Source organism: Erithacus rubecula (assembly GCF_903797595.1).
Source record: "Erithacus rubecula genome assembly, chromosome: 16".
NCBI lineage: Eukaryota > Metazoa > Chordata > Aves > Passeriformes > Muscicapidae > Erithacus > Erithacus rubecula.
In genome coordinates, this window is record NC_136668.1 from 11337425 (window position 1) to 11358455 (window position 21031).

Genomic DNA, 21031 nt, shown 5'->3' on the forward strand with positions numbered 1-21031 from the left:
AAAGATCCCGAGAATACTTGGAGTGGCTGCAGTACCTGAGGTGAAATCTGGCAATTCTCACGGCACAGTGGTGACACAGCGCTGGCCTTACACCCAGCACTGAGCTTCCCTGGATTTCCAGCTGGATTGCTGCTGGTCACTCCTCCTCAGTGGCACTGGGAAGCTGGGCTGACATGTCCAGAGAAGGAACAGAGCTGAGGAAAGCTCTGCAGCACAAGTCCCATGAGGAACAACTGAGGGAATTGGGTGTGTTCAGCCCAGAGAAAAGGAGGCTTGGGGTGACCTTACCTTTCCAAATCCTGTCACTTGGAGGGTGAAGCCAGGTGGGGGTCAGCCCCTGTTCCCAGGTAACTGTTGGAAGTGATGTAACATTCCTAATTAATTGTTTTCATCAACGTTTTGATTTTAAAATTGATTTTAAAAATTGCATATATATGTATTGCTGTGACATGACCAGCAACACAAGAGCACTTAGTCTTAAGCTGTTTTGGTGAGATTTAGGTTGAACAAGAGGAGTTTCTTCACAAATTTAGCAATTATCTCTTTTAGCCCTTCTCTAGCTTCTAATTTATAAGTATATTGTTTCTGCCTTTCCAGTCAGGTTTCAGCTGTATTCTTACTGGTTCTGCTGGTTTTGATTTCCCTGGAAAACTATTTTATTAATAGCTCTGAGATCTTGTACTAGCCTGTATTCATTAGTATGCGGCTTCTTCACCAGTATGAGTATTATATTCGGATTCACGTTCCCCTCGTAATCCATGTTGAACAATTGTTTTTCACAAAAAAAGGTGATTAGACATTGGAATGGGCTGCTCGAGGAGGTGGAGCCACCTTTCCCAGAGGTGTTTAAGGAAAGACTGGGAAGGCACGAGTGGTTGTTTGACGTGGTGGTGCTGGGTTATAGGCTGGACTCCATGATCTCAGAGGTTTATTCCAATCTAAATGATTCTGTGATTGCTGGGATTCACCGGAGCTCGGTGCAGCGCTGTGCCCCGGCGCTGCTGCACTCCACAGGGGAAGGGCCAGCCTTGGGCCGCCGCTCCAAGGAGAGCGGGAAGGAGAAATGCGTGAAGATGGCGCACGGACTGATTAAAGTAAGAGCTGGAGGCTGTTCCGGCGGAATGCACTACCATAGCCTACGCCCTTTGCTAACTAGGCGCTAATTATGCACTAATTGCGCCGCCCCGCCCTCACGAGAAATGGCGGGAACGCGGCACGCGCGCGCCGCCTCTTCGCCGCGCACGCGCAGGAAGAGTGACCCCTCCCGGCCACCGTCCCGCCCCGCCGTGCCCCGGACGCCGTCGCCGCGGTCACTTCCGGCGGAGGCCCCGGCGCGGAGGCTCCGGTGCAGCCCCGCAGCCGGCGCAGCATGCCGGGGCTGCCCGCCCCGCCCCGCCCGCACAAGCGCTGCCCCCTGCGCGGCCGGCCCGTGGCCCACACGCTGCCTCCTCCGCGCCGCCGCGCCCCGGCGGGGACGTGACCGCTGCTCGCCGCCCGCGCGGCCGCGGAGCTGTCCGGTGAGCGGGGACACTGGGAGGGAGCCGCGCCGCTCCCTTGGCCTCGGGCGGTGTGGAGGGGACGGGGCTCGGGGTAACGGCTCCCGGTGTCAGCGGCAGCGCGGGCCCAGGTGCCCTTGGTGGTGCTGCTTCATCTCCTGCGCCCGCCCGGAGCCGCCCGGAGCCGCCCGGAGCCGCTGTCCGGCGAGGAGCCCCGCGGAGCGGGCGGCGGCTTCGGGGCTTGTGCGGCTCCCTGCGCCTTCAGCCTTGCTTTAGTGATCTGACAGCGTGCAGCCAGACAGCTGCGGCTGAGTGCTCGGCGCGTCTGGGTCTGCAGAGGTACCTGAGAGTTCCCTGAGGAATTGCAGCTCTGGACATGCAGATGCAGTGGATCTGCACTCAACTGAGGGTATTTAGGTTAGAGATAGAGAAGTTTGCTTCTAAAAGTAGTTAAATAGAAAACAAATAGTGACCTTAATTCAATTATAAGAGTCAAACTTAGATACCAACGGTGCTGTCAATTTACTGCAGTGATGAAAAGTGCTATTTATTGGGAGAAATGTTGCATAACTTGGCAAGAGAATAACACAGAATATGTTTTTTAGCCATGGAGGCTCCCTTTGATGGCACTGAGGTAACTGTGGTGATGGAGGAGATAGAGAGCACTTACACTTACACATCACCAGTGCCATCCAAGAAGAAGAAGAAACATAAAAGTGCTGGTGATCATGGAGAAAAAGCCAAGAAGCCTCGGTAAGTTCTTTCTGCCTTCATTTAGTTTCTTTGTAGGGTGTGAGAGCAGTTTTTCTTGTTTCTGACATGAGTGGACTGCAGTGCACTTGGAACACTTCATAGTGTAAAACATCATAAGAAATGTCAGTGTGACACTTTGTGCCTGTTCTGACATTCTCTACAGGTGCCACTGTTCCTCACTTTAGAGTTTGTTTATCTCAGAATAATTTGCTTTAGGCTGCTCTTCAGAAGTTCTCTTTTTTTCTTTAGAGTTTCTCCTCAAAGGGAGTTCTCATGTGGTTAAAAATGCATTTATAAATAAAATTAAATATGGCTTGCTTGTCACATGACCTTGAGACAAACCTAAACCGTGTGGATTTATTTTTCCCCATGGAATTTATTACCTTAATGTTTCAATTTCTCGTTGTGTTTCAGATCTGCTTACCTTCTCTACTATTATGATATTTACTTGAAAGTACAGCAAGAGCTTCCACACCTCCCTCAATCTGAAATCAACAAAAAGATCAGTGAGAGCTGGAGGTTGCTCAGTGTGGCTGAGAAGAGCTACTACTTGGAGAAAGCCAAGCTAGAGAAAGAGGGATTGGACCCGGTAAGTTGTCCTTGTGGGAGTTCTTTAGCTGCTGAAGAGAGAGGCAGTTACCTGCTTGTAACCCACAGCTGCCTATGTCACCCACAGTTCTGTGTCACCGTGTGGGAGAGTTGTTTAACTGCAGATTCCAGTTTGTATCCTTGCTCAGGGCACCCCTTAAAAAAGCAGTCTGAGGCCACTACCTTTCCTTCTGTTCAGCTGAGGGAGGGTGTTTTGTCGTCTGAGATGTGTATGTCTGATACCTGCTCACAGCAGTTATTTTTTGTGTCCTTTCATCAGAGTGAGTGTTGGTAAAGTGGGCAATAAAAGCAGGACTGAGAGGGATTCTGCAGACTCTGTGGAGAAATTCCCAGCAAGCAACTTCAGGATACCATTTTTACCTTGGGCACTAAAATACCAGGACTGAGAACCGAATCTCTTCCTTTTCTCATATTCATTTTTTCCATCCTCTGGTTTTACCCCCAGAACTCCAAGGCAGCCACTCGAACTGCAGTAGTCCCTGACATTCCAGGCTTTCGGAAGATTCTTCCTCGCTCCGATTATATAATTATCCCCAAAGCCACTCTTCAGGAGGACAGGAGCAGGCAGTCTCTGGAGCTGCGCGTGGCTCAGAGCCCGGCAGCAGCCGAAGCCTTGGTGGCTCCCAGGAATGTCACCAGCGTGTCCCGTGACGCCGTGCAGAGTGTGCTGTCCCTGGGCTCGGAGCAGCGCGTTGCCATCGAGGGGCTGCCACCGGACACCGCGGCCGCCCAAGAAGCTGTTGCCTCCGAGGTTCTCTCTCATTTTGTTGGGCCTGTGGCAGAGAAAGTGGCTGGAGATATCCTCTTGGATGAGGCTTCTCTGGAGATTGAGGGACAGCCGTACCAGACAGCCCGGGTGGTTATTGAGGAGACTCTGGTCAGCAGCTCCACTGACATCTCCAACGGGGGCGTGGCCGTGGCCCGTCCCCAGGTGCCCGATGGGGTGTCTGTGGTCACCGTGGTGACTGGGAGGGTAAGTTTTCCCAGTGACACTCAGACTCCTGCCAGATCTCACCTGAAACATCTAAGTGTTTCTCCCATTTTACTTGAGATCCTCAGGGGGTGCAGGAGATCCTCTGATTGCCCAACTTGCTCAGTGCTGAGAGAAACAGAAACTTTTGTCATCAACTCCATGACTAAGTTGTCTCTGTTTGCAGATTGATTCAACCACAATTGTGTCTTTACGTGACTTGAGTTCTTTTAATTGTTTGTTTTAACAATATCTGGGGTATTGCAGTGTCATTAATTGGGTTCTGCAGTTGCACTGCAAGATTTTGGTGACAAAAAATTGCTACTGCTGTGCTCCTGATATCTGTTTTCATGGTGGCAGAGACGTAGAGGGGAGTCCTATTGTGCTAAGGTTTTAGGGATCAGTCATAGAAAATCTTAGTCTGTGAAGAGTTGGATTCTCTGTTTTCAGTTTCAAAGTGTGAGGAGTTGGTAATTTCCAGAGTACATCTGATAAGGCCATTGCTTTTGAAATGGTTGTTGCTCTGTCCTGTGTTCTGGTCTCATCAGTCCTTAGGACACATTAATGTTCATGAGGGAGGGTTATGGGTCACCATACCATTTTGTTTTCTGCATGTATTTTCCCTTTGACTTCATTTTAGGATACTGAAGAGAGTAGGTCCTCCACACCTGCAACACAGTTTATCATGTTACCTTTGCCAGCTCATTCTGTTGTGGAGAACCCAGCATCAATTAAATTGGTAAGAATTTCAGAGTCTTGTATGGTATGTTAAGGTTTGGATGTATTGTCATAGATTGGTCTTAAAACTGTTAGAGTGGCAGGGATTTGCTAATGGTTCAGTTTTTAAAATAATCCAATTTGAAGTTGCCCTATCAGTTGAAGTATTTCTTGTCCCTTGTGTTATGTCTTACATAGGCTCAGAGGGTCTCTGACTTCCTACTGTGTGTTACAGGGCCCATTTCTTCTGCCTTCCTCCTGAGGGAATTTTTGGAAACAGATGGAGTAGATAAAGCTATCACACACAACACATCTGGCCAGCTGCACTTTCTGTGTAGCCATCTACAGTCACTACTTGGACACATATTTGTCTTCATAAAAAGCCAGGGTCTATCCCTTTAAGGGCAAGGACCTGCTCTTTTGACAGGAAAACAAACTCCAAAGCTCTTGCTTTGGCCACATGGCAGGAGTGGAGCAATGATCTAAGGTTTTGAGAAGTGATATAAAAAGCTATGTAGCCTGTTGCATGAGGAAGAATAGTATTATTTTGCTAATCTAACCACTTCAGCCACCTGTGTTTTTGTAGCCATTTTGGGAGTTCACTGTACAGTCAGTACTGCAGCTCCTTCTGTTATATAAGCTAGCATCAAATCCTGTTTTCCAGGTTCTCTATGCTTCCAGCTGGTGGAACATTGCAGATATTTATAGTGGTGCATAGTGTGGTGTTCTTCCAGTTGTCTCAGGGAGAATGGAAATACCTCAAGTTTTTGTTCCTGAGAAAGATCTAGTTTAAATTGACTCATTTCTTTGACAGCAACTCCTGCATTTCTGGAAAAAAAAAAACCTTTACTTAGTTAGAGGGTTACAGTGCATCAGCTCTCTTGAGAGTGTTGAGAACAGGATATTGGGAAGTGTTGTGCTGACAAAAACTCAAATGTGTTGCAGTTGTCCTGGCAAAGATGACAGGTTCTACTTTAGTTGTTTGTATAAATAGTGCTTGGTGATGCTGCTTGTGTTTCAGTAGTTCATAGCAAGTTACAGTGAAGGACCAGGGTACACTTGACCTTCCCATACAGCAACAAATTACTGACAAAATTGCCTTTGCATCTTAAGTGCTTGTCTTCAAGTCTTTTTACTTGTTTTACTGTGGATTGCTGTTAGAAGCATTTTAATGCCATCTTGCTATGACTTTTTAATGTTCAAAAAGAGCTGTGAAATCACTGTAATTGCAAGATTAGCTTCTCCAGGAGGTAATGTGCATTGTTCATCTCTGCTCTCCAGGTTGATCTAAATTCTGGTAATACCAGAGGCTAAGCATTTAGACTTGCAGTAGTTATGGTGCTGTCTCACCCTGACCCAACTGTGTGATGTTTATTCAGTAAAATGCATAATAGTGGAAGGTTGGTGTTTTGCTAAATAACATTTGTAAAATGCTTATGAGGGGAAAGGAAGTGATCAGCACAGCTTTGTGGTTTTTGGGTCTGTAGACAAATTCTTGACAATTCTTGTTTCAGACAACCACCTATACTCGCAGGGGACATGGAAATTGCACCAATCCTGGCTGTTCCTTCACTTATGTCACCAGGCATAAGCCACCAAAATGCCCAACGTGTGGAAACTTCCTGGGAGGGAAGTGGATCCCAAAGGTAAATTTATCTTTCCTTTCCTGACTTTGAGACAAAAAGCACTGGTTTTGTGAATGCCTGTGATACTTCTGGACCTGTAGATCTGGCACAGGAGGACAGATACAGCAGAAATGATCCCTGCACTTGTGTTCAGTGCATGTGCTGGAGCAAGTCACCATTGCAGAGGATGCTTGGCCAAGGTTAGACCTTAAATCACCTCACCTTGGGTAAAAATACTACTTGTATGTGTTAGAGTAGATGGGGCTGTATTTGCTAGCTCTCTCATTGTGAGGATACACATTCTTCTGGCCCTCTGTCTGCATAATTCCTGTGAGTGGAAGGTATTGCCTGTTCTTCCTGCTAAGCTCAGGAAGTTGTTTTGTTGTAATTAATATCAGCATTTGAAATTCTTCTACAAATTTGGTTTTCTGTGGTCTTTTAACATTGTTTTTTTAGCAGAGAGGAGGAGCAGCTCTTAACTATAGGAGGTGTGTGATTCTTTAGGAGCTTGTTAATAAAGTTGATTTAGTGGAAGCTGAAATGCTGTTGGGTATTGTTGTATCTGATCATGATGTTCTGACCTCTGACTGGAAGAAAATTTCCAGGTGTTGGTAGAGCTGTGAAGCTTATCTGAGTGCAAAAGTCTTTCTCCACATAATGCCTACTCTGCTTAAGTTACTGGCATCTCTACTATCTGTGTACAGAAAAATACACTTGATCCTTAAACCTTGGCACTATTCTGGTAATTAGTCAGCTTTGAACAGATGTGCATTTCTGTCTGAAGCAAGACTCCTCAGGCACAATTTAAAGGATGTTCTCGTTGTGAAAATTGGCATTGACATTCAGTGGCTTTTTGTGAATTTGTTCTGAACCTCCTTTGTTTTGTGTCTGGATCTATTAACATTCAGGGATGAGAACTCTTTTGGGCAACTTGCAAACTCTGTAGTGTCTGAGCTGAAGGCTGAGCTTCCTGTGTGGTAGGGTACAAATAGTGATGGTGGCATCTTCACTTTTGGTTGGTAAACTTGCTGAGGTAGAAAGATGGCTGAATGCAAAAAGTGTTTCTGGATTCTGCCTGAACAGGGCATATCTGCTGCTGTTCATTCTTACTGTGATTAGAACAGAAAGGTTTTAGAGGGAGTTTTCCGTTTTGTCTTTCAGACTTATTCTGATCTGCTGGATTCCATTTCTGATATATTTTTCCATATTCCAATTCAGTGGTCATTGTACCTTTGTTGACTCTGGTACAATGATTTCTGTAGCGATAGTCTTGGAAATAACATTTTTCTTGAAGTCGAAAAAAATCTTCCTAAGTAATCCTGTTTTCTGGTTGGCTCACATGCTTGCTTTTCTGAAAGCATGCATCCAAAAGATGCAAATTCTCTGCCCTAACTCCCTTTGATTGCTCAGTAATGTGGAAGAACAGACATCATCAGAGAGCTGAAGCCATGACAGGGGAGCGTAGGAGGTGGGTCCTTGCTACAGAGGGTGGTGGGTGACTGTGGTGTTGATGCTAATGGTGATTTTTAAGGGAGTTTAAGAAAGATTGATTCTTCAAAGTAAACAGTGTCTAAAAATAATACAGGAAGGGCCAAGAGGCCAGATACAATGTTAGCAGGGCCTTTGCTGTTGTAGGAGGTGCTGTCTGTCTAGTCCCATATAATTCATTGCTTAAACACTTAGGATCTTGCTGTTTGGAGCCAGCATTAAATAGGCCACGGGAAGTGTGGCATATGTGCAGGGGACTTGCTTATCTGTGAAAGCTGAAAGCTCTGAAATGTGACTCTCTCCTTGTTTCCAGGAAAAGCAACCAAAAAGCAAATCTGAGCCAAATTCAGGCACCTCTCTTAAAACTGCAGCAGCTAAAAGAGGTCAGCAGTCAGCCCCCACAGAGCCCACGGCCATTAGCGAGGGCTCCTCCAAGTCCTCCTTGGAGAGCTCTGAAGCTGTCAGCCAGCTGCTGAATGCTGTGCCTGTTGGAGGGCAGATGCCTGAGATGGAGTGGGAGGAAGTGATCATCTCTGAGGACCACTTTCTCCCAAATAATGTGCTTGCTGAAGACAGGAGTGCTGTTGGAGTGGTGCTGGGCCAAGAGAGCCAGCGGCAAGGAGACACTTCTTCGGAGCAGGCAGAGAAAGGAAGTGTAGGGCTGGGAGTGTCGACGTCTTCTGAGGTGTTGAGTCCAAATGGCTCTGTGAAAAAGCCAGTGGTGGGGTGAGTCAGTTTTCCATGTGTTATGGGAGCATATGATGTCTATTGTGTGCTTATGGGACTAGTCCAAGAAGTTGAAGGCTGTTGGCAGTGCTTCCTGTAAGACTTACTGTGTTTGCTATCTGTTTTGTGCCAGTTCAGGATTGTTCCTTTGAGTCTTTGTCCATCAAAACTAATTTTTTTTTTTAAGTGACAGATTGCAGTCACAGGGCACACGCGGCCTTAGCACCCCTTTTTTATTGCAACAGCTGTGACTAGTGTGCTAACAAAGCACAATTCAGGGAAAAGAGGAAAACTGAAGCTGAGGGGAAATCTATGGAATATTTTTCCACTTTTAGCTCTTATTTTTCAGAACTGATGCAACAGCTGCTTCACACAAGGGACAAGAAATAAAGAGCAAACCACGACCCAAGCCCTCCTTGCTGGCTGCAGCCAGACCCATGCGAGCCATTCTGCCTGCTCCAATCAGCCTGGGGAGAGAGGCCAGCATGGAGCAGCCAAGCAGCAGGCAGGCCTTTGCAAGTACTGGTAAAAGCAGCATTCTCTGTGTGCTTTGGGAGCTGTTGCCTTTCCTTACTGTGCTGAAGTGGTGTCTGCCAATAAGCAGATAGGTTTCAAGGGAGGTGGTTACCAATGCTAGGAAAAAAACAGTTTGTCTCTGCCTGAATGCAGTAAATGGGCCAGGAAACACCTGCTTGAGTTATTTCAAGCTCAGAGGAAAGATATCACATGACTATAGTGGCATTTACCAAAGATGTCAGAAAGAAACAGAACCTGTTTTCTCACATTTAACCTGCTGCATCTCTTTCCTCCTAGACGTGCATTCCCCTGTGAGAACATCAGGCTTGAAGCCCAGTACACTGAAACAATTGGGCCAGTCAGTTCTGCAGCCACCAACTGCTGAGGAGCAAAAGGTTGTCCTTCAAATGCAAAATATTTTCCTGCATTTTTTAGGGGGAGGGTTTTGTTTGTGGTTTTGGTTTGGTTTTTTTGTGTTGTGTTTTTTCTCCCAGGTGGGTGTTATGACCTGAGTGAGAAATAGAACAGAAAATGTAGCAGCCTTATGATGATGAGATCTGTGACTGGCCGTTTTCATTAAATGGCTGGGTAGCAGAATGACTGCTTGGTGGCTGAATGTGGGAACTGACCTGAGAGATGCTGTTGGACAATCTTGCTGTTGATTGCTTTGGGAACCCCCAGCTACTTTCAGAAAATGTTTTAAAGATCTCCTGGTGCTTTGATAATCTGACATGCAATACTGAATATTGAACTTTTCACCTGTAAAATATGACTGAGTATGCCAAGGTGCTGAAATGAATCTGTGAATTGTAATGCCTTCACATGCAAAATAGTCTTATGGTATTATGGATATTAAATGAACATTAATTTATCTCTTGGGGACAGGAATGCTGATAGATATTGATTATTGGTGCATGTGTGTATTTAGTAGCAGGTATCTGATGGGTGGGTTTTTTTTCTGTTTTCAATCTCTAGCTCCACAGTTCTGTGACAAGCAAAGAATCTGAGTTTAAAATTGTGGAGGTCAAACCAGACATGTTCCCTTCCTACAAGTACAGTTGCACCGTAACTTTGGTGAGAATTTTTCAAATAGCATGACTTCTGCCACAGGAAGTGTCCTCTCTGGGATGAGAATGTTCTGGGACTTCTGTTTCACTGACTTGCATAAATACATCTAATTTTTAACATGAAATGATCTGTACTTTGTGTCATCTGTAGACCTAGTCCAGGATTCCTGTGCTCTGTTTTGCAGTTATGTTTGGGGCCATGCATAATCCCCATCCCCTCCTTTAGTTCAGCAGGGAGGATCAGTGGTTTCTGAATGAATTTAATGTGCTTTTGGCCTGGAGAATTGGCTCCAGACTGCTTAAGTGGCACTTAAAGGGTTCTGTGCAAAGTGACAGGGCTTGCTATGGATGTTTAAACAAGATATTCTAAAGTGGAGATAAAACATATAATAATACTTTTTAGAATCTTGTTGGCTTAGAATCACAGAGTCATTAAGGCTGGAAAAGACCTTTAAGATCATAGAGTCCAACTATTAAAAATCAAGGTCAGCAAACATCTCTTTTGTGTCATTCAGGATTTGGGATTAGCAACATCACGTGGCAGAGGGAAATGCAAGAACCCCTCCTGCAGTTATGTGTATACAAACAGGCACAAGCCACGGGTCTGTCCAAGCTGTGGATACAACCTTGCCAAAGACAGGACTGAGAAAACAGCAAAATCACTGGTAAGGTTCAAGCTGGCTTGTTTTATCACCTGTCTGCTGTGAGCTGGGCAGAGAAGTTTAGTTTGCAAGTCCCTGTGGAAATATGGTTTGGTCTTTTTTGTCTTTTTTTTTTTTTTTCCCATTATGATAAACTTTTCTGGCAGAATGGTTCCTATTTAAAATATCTGTGATGATGTTTTTTAACTCCTGTAGTAGTGGTGCTTCAGGTTGAGTGAGTCTGAGCACACCCAGTGCTACCACTGGGTGTCTCCTCAACTTAAAAATGCTTGTGTTGTGTCAGTACATGCTGGGAAATCAACCCAAGTTCACAGCATTGCTGTGTCAGCTTTGTTGAACTTCAAACTTCATCAAGAAACTCCCAAGTATGCTCTGCTTTGTGAGCAGTTTGGGGCTAGTATCAGTTAAGTTAGTGCATCTTGTATTAGAGCTTCCTGTTTTTAAGGGTTTGTAGAGCAACTTTACTTCCAATCTGAATTTATTTCTGGATGTAGGGGTTTTTTTTTCTGATGTGTAGATACATTTTCAGTTGGCTGCTGTTCTGTGTGGATGTAATTAGTTTTGGGGTTGTGAGTTTGGTTTTTTTTGCCCTTGCAGTCTCAAAGGTTAGCTTGTCTCATACTGAGTTGTCATGTTTTTAAAACAATAAAAGAAAAAATGAGTTTTCTTGCTCTTAGCTAAAATACCTACTCAACAAATAGGCAGGATTTTAGTCTGTATAGTAGACTCATCCACTTGCCTTTTTTTATTTTGAAGCACATAACTTTGTTTAGTGGTTTTGTTTTTTCTTTAAAAACACAAACAAACTGAGATGGCTTGTGTGAAACTCACAAACAGCTGTGTAAGGAACAGCAGTGTGCTTAGCTCAGCTTGCATTCTGAGAGGCATGTGGCTTGTCCCTTCCTCATTTAGCTTTTTTCTTTTTTTCTGGTTGTTGATCTGTTCAACATTCCTGTCACACAGTTCATTGTTGTCTCTGGGCTTTTGGCTGATCATTTATCTCATTACTAGACTAGTCAGAAAACCAGGTTAAAATGTTGACAGAAGGATTTCAGGGATTAAACAGATCAGCCTGTTTATGTCCTCTCTGTTCTCCTGGGACAACTGGAATTTGGTTCTCCTGTGTTTGTGCATTTTGTTGTGATGGTATGTGTGTGTTGGAGAAGGATAGACTGCAGCTGATCAATTGTCATTGATTAGTGTGTTGTTCTGTGTATCACAGCCCCCAGTTCTCTATCTGTACTTGGTTCCTCCAGCAGGCTGCCCTGAGCCTATTCCTGATAACCTGTGGAGAAAGACAGTGATGGGGATTCAAGTGATGAGGGTTATTGAAGTGTTTATATACCTGTTGATGGTTGTCCTCATCTTCTGGATCCCCAATTCCTGCACTTAGCAGTTTCATGGGCAATCTGTGATGGTCTGGCAGTGCAGGAGTGAAAGGCTGAGCTGTAATAAACTGGTTTTGTTAAAGTAATTTGGGCTTGAAGCTCCTGTGTGGAGTCAATAATTCAGCAGTAGAGTAGAAGTCAAGTTCACTGAATGCAAAGGTTCCAGTGTTTCTGCTGCCTTTTGTGACTTCTTTGGGCTGAATATTTCATCCCCATGCTTGCCTGGTTGGTTATGCTGCTGTCTAGGAGGTGGGTCGGGGTCAGCCGGGCGTGCTGGACCCCAGCGAGCCGCTGACGGCGCCGCAGAGGGAGATCCAGCGGCAATCCACGCTGCAGCTGCTGCGCAGGCTGATGCAGATCCCCGAGAGCGAGTCGGAGCTGGCAGAGATCTTCACCCTCATCCACGAGCTCAACAGCTCCAGGGTCATCCTGTCCAACGTCAGTGAGGAGACTGTGACCATTGAACAGACCTCCTGGTCCAACTACTACGAGTCTCCGTGTGTGCAGTGCATCCTCTGCAACAGCCCCTTGTTCAAAGGGGGACAGAAGTAAGATTCTGCTTTGTGTTTTGACTCTTTCAAACTCTTGCTGTTTTCTTTGTTCCGAGTCTGCCTGAAATACTTGCTTTAGCCCCTGGAGTGAAGCTGGTGAAAGTGACGTGAATGGGCTAAATGTGTGTGGAAAGGGTTTAGCAGGATCAAAGAGTGACTGTGAAGTTTAGATGTAACTTTTGTCTTATTGAATCAATATTTTCATTAGTCATCCCCTCTTTGTTTTCCATCCTGATGCTTTGAGGCTGAGAGAGAAAAACTTCTGTGTTTGCAGATGTGCATTGTGTGATTTCCTTTTTCTCTCTCTCCCTGGTCTGAATATTTCCTGTGTGGATCTTTTGGCTTATGATATTTTCATTCCTTCATTTCTTAGTGTGTGTTTGAGTGAATGCTTTTTTGGAACAAATATCCAAATTGAAACCTGAAGGACTTTCAGAAGCTTTTAGTTCATAGACTAGGTTGCCTTAACTAGATTTATATGAAAGCCTGTAGGATATCTCCTCCCTGAGTTTGCCAGACATCCTCCTGCTTCTGAAAACATGATCTAAAATTTTTCATACAGCAAAATGTTGGGAAGTTTAACCTTGTGTTTCTTTCTTCAACAACAACAAAAAAAAAAATCTTGATACAAATGATGGATATTTGCTTTGGTCAGACTGAGACCATTTGAGACCTTTCCAGAAGAGATACTTTTTATGCTCTGTATTTTTTTCAGAACAGAGCAGTCTCACACCCTGCCCCTCACCTTGGGAGTTACCAATCTGTGCATTGTAAATACCTGTGTGTGCCTGGCTGCTGTGCAGTGCTCTGTTTGTGGGACTCATGTACCTGCACAGGCTCTAATTGAAACCCTGCCATTGGGAAGGAGGTGACTTTGGCTTTGATTCCTGGTTTCTCAGGTGGACAGCAGTATTTTAGCCACTAGCACTCTCCTGTCTGAACTTTCCCCTTTGCAGTTACACTGTAGAGGAGCAGACCCTGTGTGCAGGGACAGGCTATTGGGTGGAATGTATTACTAATCACCACAGCAATGGTGCAGACACTTTTCCCAGGGCAGATGGGGTCACAGGTTTTCTCCACCTCTCCCATAGTAAGTGTCCAGTGTATGGAGCTGGAGGGATGCTCTAGAGCTGTTTGAGAGAATGTAAGCAGTGACCTGACTGTGCCTGGGAAATCTGTTTTAAAATGTAACCTTTCTTTTCCTGGTGTGGTATAATGTGATGAGTTGTCTTCAATTTACATAATAATGGATTTATGTCAGCTAGAATGTCTCAAATTACAGCAGGGCTGGAATAAAAAGCCCATTTGCTTCACTCAGAATGTTTTTTTTGTTGTGTGTTGCAGTTCCCTTGCTGGTCCTCAGGAGTGCTGGCTGCTGACAGCCAATCAGTTACAGGTGGTTACAGCTCAGGTCAAAGTGTGCATGAACCTGCAGTGTCTGGCTCTCCATAGCTTCACTGACATTTACACAGGTAGGAAAGATGTGAGCATACAGCATGACTGCAATCTGAACCCTTTGCAATCCTTGGGATTGTGTCAGGGCTTTGTCCAGGCACAGAAAAGCTTGTTCCCTTCCCCAGTGTACTAAATTTGAATTATTTGTTAATTGCTTCTGCTTTTTCTGCAAGTAAATCTGTATTTGTGTGTGAAAACACATGAATATTCTGTGAGGAAGATTCACTGGTGTAGGTCTCTGTGTGAATGTTATTCTGCAAGGCAGCCCCTGAGATCATATTCAGAGACATCTCTGGAGATGTTTCATGGCATGGGCTAGTGAGATGGATTGGCAGCTGTTCCTTTTAAAATCAATAGCCAAGTCAGTGGAAGGAGCTGATCTTTCAGCAGGGAACTCTGCATCTCAGAGGTGCAGAAGTGCTGTTTGTGTTTCCATTATCCTCTAAACTGTACTCATGTGAGTGTGTTGTGTATCAGTAAGGAATATATTTCTTTGTGAAGATCTGGAATCCTACAGACAATAACTGTCTTGTTTTAACTGCAGGCCTTTTCAATGTGGGTAACAAATTGTTAGTGAGTTTGGATCTCCTGTTTGCAATCCGAAACCACATTAAACTTGGAGAGGATCCCAGAGTGGCTGTTGGCAATATCCTTGACTCTGTTCAGGAGCAAACTGGTGGGTTTTCCTTCTTGCTTTTTACCATAACATACCAAACTGTGACCTGATGATGACTGTTGGGTTATAAAAAGAGAAGCCTCACCTATTTTAGTGTGGTATATTTCTGTTAAATCACTTCCTAAACCAGGCAGTACCTCTATGAGTGGTTCTTTGTAACAATTCCCTGGAGAGCAGGTTTGGTTTTATCCTGCATAAGAGAGCCCTACTACCTCCCCACTGGCTTCAGGATGTGAAAACTGTAATATGGCATTGTTCTCTTTTCAGAAAAAAGCCTGAGCCCTGATGAGCAGGGTCAGCTCCAGGAACTGCTGTGCAATGGCTACTGGGCTTTTGAATGCCTGACAGTCCGGGATTACAATGATATGATTTGTGGAATCTGTGGCATAACCCCCAAGGTGGAAATAGCCCAGAGGAATACGGAAAATGTCCTAGCACTGAAAAATATAGAGGTAGGTTTTTCCCACAGCTCACTTCCTGTTCATGTTCAAAGCAGATCATAATGATTTTTTGCAGACTCTGGTCTTCATGGTGCACAATAAATACACAAGATCTTTGTGAGTGTTTTTCTGCTGATGCCTGACAAGAGGATGTGGCTGGAGCAGCAATGCCTGTGCTTCCTCTTAGAGGTGTTGATGTGTAGTTCAGGGAAAACAAGATCCTTTATCCCTTGACCACAGCTTTTGTCCAGCAGCCTTGAGCAGTAGGAACCTTGAATGGAAGTTGTGGAGTTTGGTTTCCCTGTGACAGGAACACATTCTTTTTTTCCTCAAGTTTTCCTGAGGTGCTGTCTTCTCTAATGGGGGAAAAATGCCCTAGTACGAGAATGTAGCATGTCTGGCTTTTATGTCAAATATGTGAAATTTTGAGTCTTACCCCATGCAAAGTGGTTGTGGGAAGCTTTAGGAGACTGAAATCACCTTGTGATATTTGGGCTGAGCACTCTCCTGGATAGTCCTCGTGCTGTGAGACTGACACAAAACTGTCAAATGAACTGTGGCTATTTGTATTTGACCGGTGTTTCTTTCTCTCTGTAGTTTACTTGGCCAGAATACTTGCCATCAAGTGAAGTGAATGTGGAAGACTTTTGGTCCACGATGGAGACAGAGGTGATTGAACAGGTGGCTTTTCCTTCTAGCATCCCCATCACAAAGTTTGATGCCTCTATTGTTGCTCCTTTCTTCCCTCCACTCATGAGAGGAGCAGTGGTGATCAATACAGAGAAGGACAAGACCCTGCATGCACAGCCAGTGCCAGGTAATGGCTCAGGTTGTGCTTATTGAGGGAGTGCTTCATGTGTTGGTGGCTTCAGTCTAAACATTGGTGATGTTTAGCATTAAGAATTGCTGATTGTGTCACACTTTAAAAGTTATTTGTGCTGAGAAAAGACATGACCAGCTGTTTTCAGCTGTTCTCAGGCTACTTTGCTGCTTGAGGCTTGGCTTTTCCTGTGAAATTTGGATGCACTGGTGGGCTCTGATGCCTTTGAGAGATGGGGACATGAGAGCATTGCACCCCAGGTGAGATAGAGTCTGATGGCAGAGGGATGCAGGCACATCTTGGGTGTCAATCTCAGTGTTTGTTTCATGTTAGGCTGATACTTGGAGTGTGGAAGTTACAGGTAGCACTTGGTATCTCAGTGTTGCAAACTCAATTAAGGGTGAATAAGTTGTTATAGAACTTGAGAAAAAACTAGGAGAATGGTGTGCTGATCCTGATCAGAGTTGTCAGCATTCAGTACATTGGCTGCATGGAACAAGAAACAGTGAGAGGGATAATCTCAGATCTGAGAGCTAAGACCAGGTAGTTCCCTTAAGAATTTAGGTATTGGGTATAAGAAGAAAAACTAGCTTTGCAAGCTTAACAAATGTGTAAGTTGGCTTTGCAGATAGAGCTGAAGCTGCTTCAGATTTGGGCTGCAGAAGAGCTGTGTGGGTTTTGTAGAAGTGGAGAGAAAGAAGCAGAGAGATGTGAAGGCTGAGCCTGGAGCTGTTCAGTCCAAAGACTCTAGTAACTTTTATTTCTGCTCTTCTTCACTTGGTTATTCTCACGTCAGTCATTTAAAGGTTCCAAATGACAGGATAGATAAGTGTTTATGGAGTCTGCAGCTATGCTGGGCTCAGTCTGGTGACCTCAGCAGTGAAGGGCTCAAGGCAAGTGTGGGCTGTGACATGCTTTGCAAGTAGGATTGTTCACAGCTTTCTCTTGCTGGCTGTGGGTTGTGCAGTCTGCTTCTGTAGTCTTCGTAAGAAATTATTTTGGTAAGTTCCCTTCCTGAGAATGAGTGCTGATACCTGTTTCCTGCCTTTGCAGGTAATGGGAGTGCCTTGGTGAGGCTCCTGCAGGATGAAGTCTTCAGGCCTGAGCTGATAAATTCTTACAGTGAGGAAGAGCTGCAGAGCTTTCTGACACAGTGTGGCATCCCCTGGGAAGCATCACACACAAAGGTAATGGCTTGTTTGCCCACATACAAGCCTGCAGGAGTGGAACTTTGCTTCACTGTCTTTGCCTCATCCATTCTTGCCATCCTAGACAATTAATTTCTCATCTGACTGCACTAAGGGCAGGGATGGGTGACAGCAGGTTATAGGATAATTTACACAGGGTGAAATAAATTGAACCTTTGTGGGCTAGAAGAAAGGAAGCCTGTAATTACCTTGTCACCAGCTCAGCATTCTGTAATTGCCTTTCATCCTCACAGTGCTGAGTGTGGGATTAGGAAGTTATTGGATGAAGTGCAAATTAGGATTTGGGACACCTTGCTTGCTGTCTTTTCCCTCTCTGCAAGAGTCTGTTAATTTTAGACACTTTTTCTGGGGGCCTGTCTTTTCTAGGATGAGCTCTGCTATTCCCTCCTGGCCCTCTATGAGTTTGTACAGAATGGGACAAGCATTACACCACCTTCTGCTCATCATACAGGAGGGAAAATCTACAAAGTGTGTCCACATCAGGTAAGGAATACTGGAGCCACTATGTTTTTTTTCTTCCTTGGCTATTCATTATTTGACTTAACAGCATGGAACTTCCTTATTGAAAAGAAGTAATGGAATGGGCTTCTCTGAGCCTTAGGAATGAAACATGTTCCTTGGGGCTTGGAAAATTCCCCAAGATAAGGTGAATGTGTATGAGGAGGAATGTGTATGAGTATCTTTAGAAAAAGTAGCTGTTTGGTTACTGTATAGTCTGGAATACCTTAAAGAAAATGGAATTTTTTGAAGACTACATATTTTTTTTGTAGATTTTCAGTTTTATTATGCTGCTGATGTTAATCCTTTTTGTTTTTTCTAGGTTGTGTGTGGCTCAAAGTACATAGTAAGAGGAGAAAATGCTCGGGATCACGTGGACTTGTTGGTATCCTCACGTCACTGGCCTCCAGTATATGTTGTTGATACAGCCTCTTCAGTGGCACTATGTGCAGACCTCTGCTGGCCTGGCCTGACTTCCCAGATGTGGGGGAAGAACCAGGGCTGCTTCTCTGACCCCATGGAGCCTCCAACGGTTAGTTATGTCTTTGCTCTCTGCTGTCCCAGCCCAGTATGGAAAAGTTGCAAGGGATATTAAAATTAACCCCCCCTTCCATATGTAACCTGAATTGTGGCTCAAGATAATTTCATAGAATTTCAGAATGGTTTGGATTGGAAGGGCCCTTAAAGCTCATCCAGTTCACCCCCCTGCCACAGGCAGGGTCACTTTCCACTAGGCCAGGCTGCTCACAGCCCCATCCAGCCTGGTCTTGAGCACTCCAGGGGTGATTTTGACCTGTTAAGTATCTCCTGATTTAAGCTTTCCCAGTGCATCATCACTCCTACGCATAGCAGAATGTATGAGATGTTACCTGGGGATTGTGTTTGATTAATGTCCTTAATAGGAAGAGCTGTGCTGGCAGTGCACTGTAACAGTTCAGATCATGAACTTTGGAGCACGTCACTTATTTTGACACAGCAGCTCACTTCTTTCAAACTACTGCTGTTACTTGAGAAGTGGGAGAGGAAGATGGTTCCTAGTGCCTTGGGATTATTTGAGGGCATGAAAGTGAGGAGTGTGCATGGTCAAACACACATGGGTTTTTTCATTCTGAATCTTGCTTGCTGGTTTCCTTGTGCTTATTGGTGCAGGGCTGGGGGTGTGGGAGCAGGCATGAAAGTACATACCATCTTTGTGGCATGCAGGGGAAGCCTGAATCATTTAGCCCTCCCTCTGTCCTGGGTCGTAGTGTTGGCTGGAGTTTGGCCTGCCAGCGGTTCCATCTTGTCAGCCACGGGGAAGTTCCTTGTTCCACTAGGTGTGCATGTGTCTCTCCCCCAGTACGTGTCGTGCCCTGAGCTGCTGGAGCAGCACTGCAGCGTGGACGTGGCGGTGGCTGAGCCCTCCCTGCAGCACCCGGTCACCAAGTCCTCGGCGCGCCGGATCGTGCACGCGGGCTCGGAGCAGGGCGGCCCCCGGGAGCGGCACCACTGCCTGGCGCTGTGCCGCGAGCTGCAGCCCTACGGCGCCACCGTCGCCGCCATCCGCGACAGCAGAACCAGCACCGTGCGCCAGAGGCCCATCACCTTCCACAACCCCACCCACTATTACCTCTACAACCGCCTGGTGGACTTCCTCAGCAGCAGGGAGATCGTCAACAGGCAGATCCAGGAGATCGTGCAGAGCTGCCAGCCGGGGGAGGTGGTGATCCGTGACGCGCTCTACCGCCTCGGGGTGGCCCAGATCAAAACTGAAACGGAAGAGGATGAGGAGGGGAAGCAGCACGAGGATACAGGTTGCTGAGTAACAAAACAGCCTGTTGGTTCCTCTCTCTGGTCCTGTGGATGGGTGGGCTGAGCCAGCTTTTGCAGCTCAGCTTTTTGAGAGTTAATTTTTACAGGTTGGAGGTGTGATGCTGGTGGCTTTGACTGCTGTTACTGACCAAAGAGCTCTGTGCTTCCATAGCATCGTGATAGCTGCTGTGAGCATGTGTCTGTCACCCCCTTGCAGAAGGCTGCAACTGCCTCCAAGGCATGTGATGGACCTGCTGTTCAGGGCTGTGGGGTGTTGCCCTCCTTGAAGCTGGAAAGGGGAGAGGAGTTGCTGGTAACAGGGAGTATGCCTGGTCAAGCACACACAGGTTTTTTCATTCTGAATCTTGCTTGCTGACTTCTTTGTGCTTATTGGTGGCAGGGCTGGGGGTGTGGGACCAGGCATAAAAGGTAGATGGCCACAACACTTTCCCCTAAAACATTCTGAATAGGTGAATTTAGGATACTGACTTCTGCTTGATAATCTTGCAGAGCTCTCATAGGCATTGGCTGCAAGGAGTCTTGAGGAGGAAGAGGAGGAGCTGTGCTGCTTTAACATGCTGTGTCTGAGGAGGCTGCACTCCTGGTCCAGGATTGTGAGTGCTTTGGCTGCAGGGAGTTTCTAGGATTGTTTGTCCTGTCACATGAGCACTAATAACTTAGAAGCCAAAAGGTACAGTGAGAGGAGTGTGTTCTGTATGGTAAGGTGAAAACTGAACCCCAGGACAGCCGAGGGGTTGGAGGATGGTTTGAGTGCTGTGCAAGGGGTGCTGTGGAGAGGGGAGGGACACTCAAACACTGTCTGTGGGATCAAGGAGGAAGAATGTGTCACCAGAGCGAGCAGGGTTCTGTATTCCACCCTCATGGAAGTGCTGGGAGAGCTGTGCCCATGTGTGCAATCTCATCACTTTGTCAGGTGTCACACCTGCCCTGCCCATGTTGTCACAGCACTCTGGGAGTTGGAGGAATCTCCTGCTGCCCAGGTTGCTTTGTCAGCCCCTTGAGAAGAGTCATGATGAGACCTCTGCCTCTGCAGCACACCTGAGGAGCACCTGGGGCTGTGGGTGCAAAGCTGTGCTGTCATTGCAGCAGCTCCCTTTGGCCATGGCTAGTGGGGAAAGAGTTTGGTGTTTGCTGTGACCCACAGAGGAGACAAGCAGGATGCCAGACTGCTAAGTTGCCATCTTGGGAGTTTATTCTGTCTGAGTGAGCAGTGGGGAAGATTCTGAGGCTTGCAGTGTGGTTGAAAACTCCCTTCTGTGAAGGGGAACCTATTGAGTACCATACTGTTAAAGTAAATGTATTAAGTCTGAGCAAATGCAGTAATCATGGCTTGGGGTTTTTCTGTTAAGAACATTAACTTATTATAAGAGACATTAGTGACTTTTTCAGTCAGTGATAAAGTTTAATAAATTATCTCCAATTTTGGGGGTGAAACTGTGGTCAAGTGACTTGGCTTGGTTTTTTGTTTGTTTGGTTGGTTTTTTTTTTGTGTAGAAGACCTGCATGGCTTCAGGAGAACAGGCACAAACACTGCTGACTTTCTTCTGGATTTGC

The 21031-nt window shown here is 45.7% G+C and overlaps 1 protein-coding gene across 2 annotated transcripts; it reads left to right on the forward strand.

Annotated features, from left to right (window-relative positions):
• The first annotated feature begins 1387 nt into the window (after positions 1–1387).
• On the forward strand, positions 1388–20921 carry HMGXB3 (HMG-box containing 3). Of its 2 annotated transcripts, none has more exons than XM_079320111.1 (20): positions 1388–1517; positions 2102–2249; positions 2664–2838; positions 3304–3831; positions 4469–4567; positions 6060–6191; positions 7972–8384; positions 8734–8909; positions 9198–9295; positions 9876–9974; positions 10483–10632; positions 12264–12565; positions 13913–14040; positions 14568–14699; positions 14967–15151; positions 15737–15956; positions 17013–17146; positions 17534–17650; positions 17988–18197; positions 19005–20921. In XM_079320111.1, exons 2-20 carry the CDS (start codon positions 2104–2106, stop codon positions 19464–19466), a joined length of 3906 nt encoding a protein of 1301 aa, XP_079176237.1. In that variant the 5' UTR covers positions 1388–1517; positions 2102–2103; the 3' UTR covers positions 19467–20921. The 2 variants fall into 2 exon arrangements, with proteins under 2 accessions (XP_079176237.1, XP_079176238.1); XM_079320112.1 differs by having other exon boundaries at positions 8734–8903.
• Positions 20922–21031: the final 110 nt, after the last annotated feature.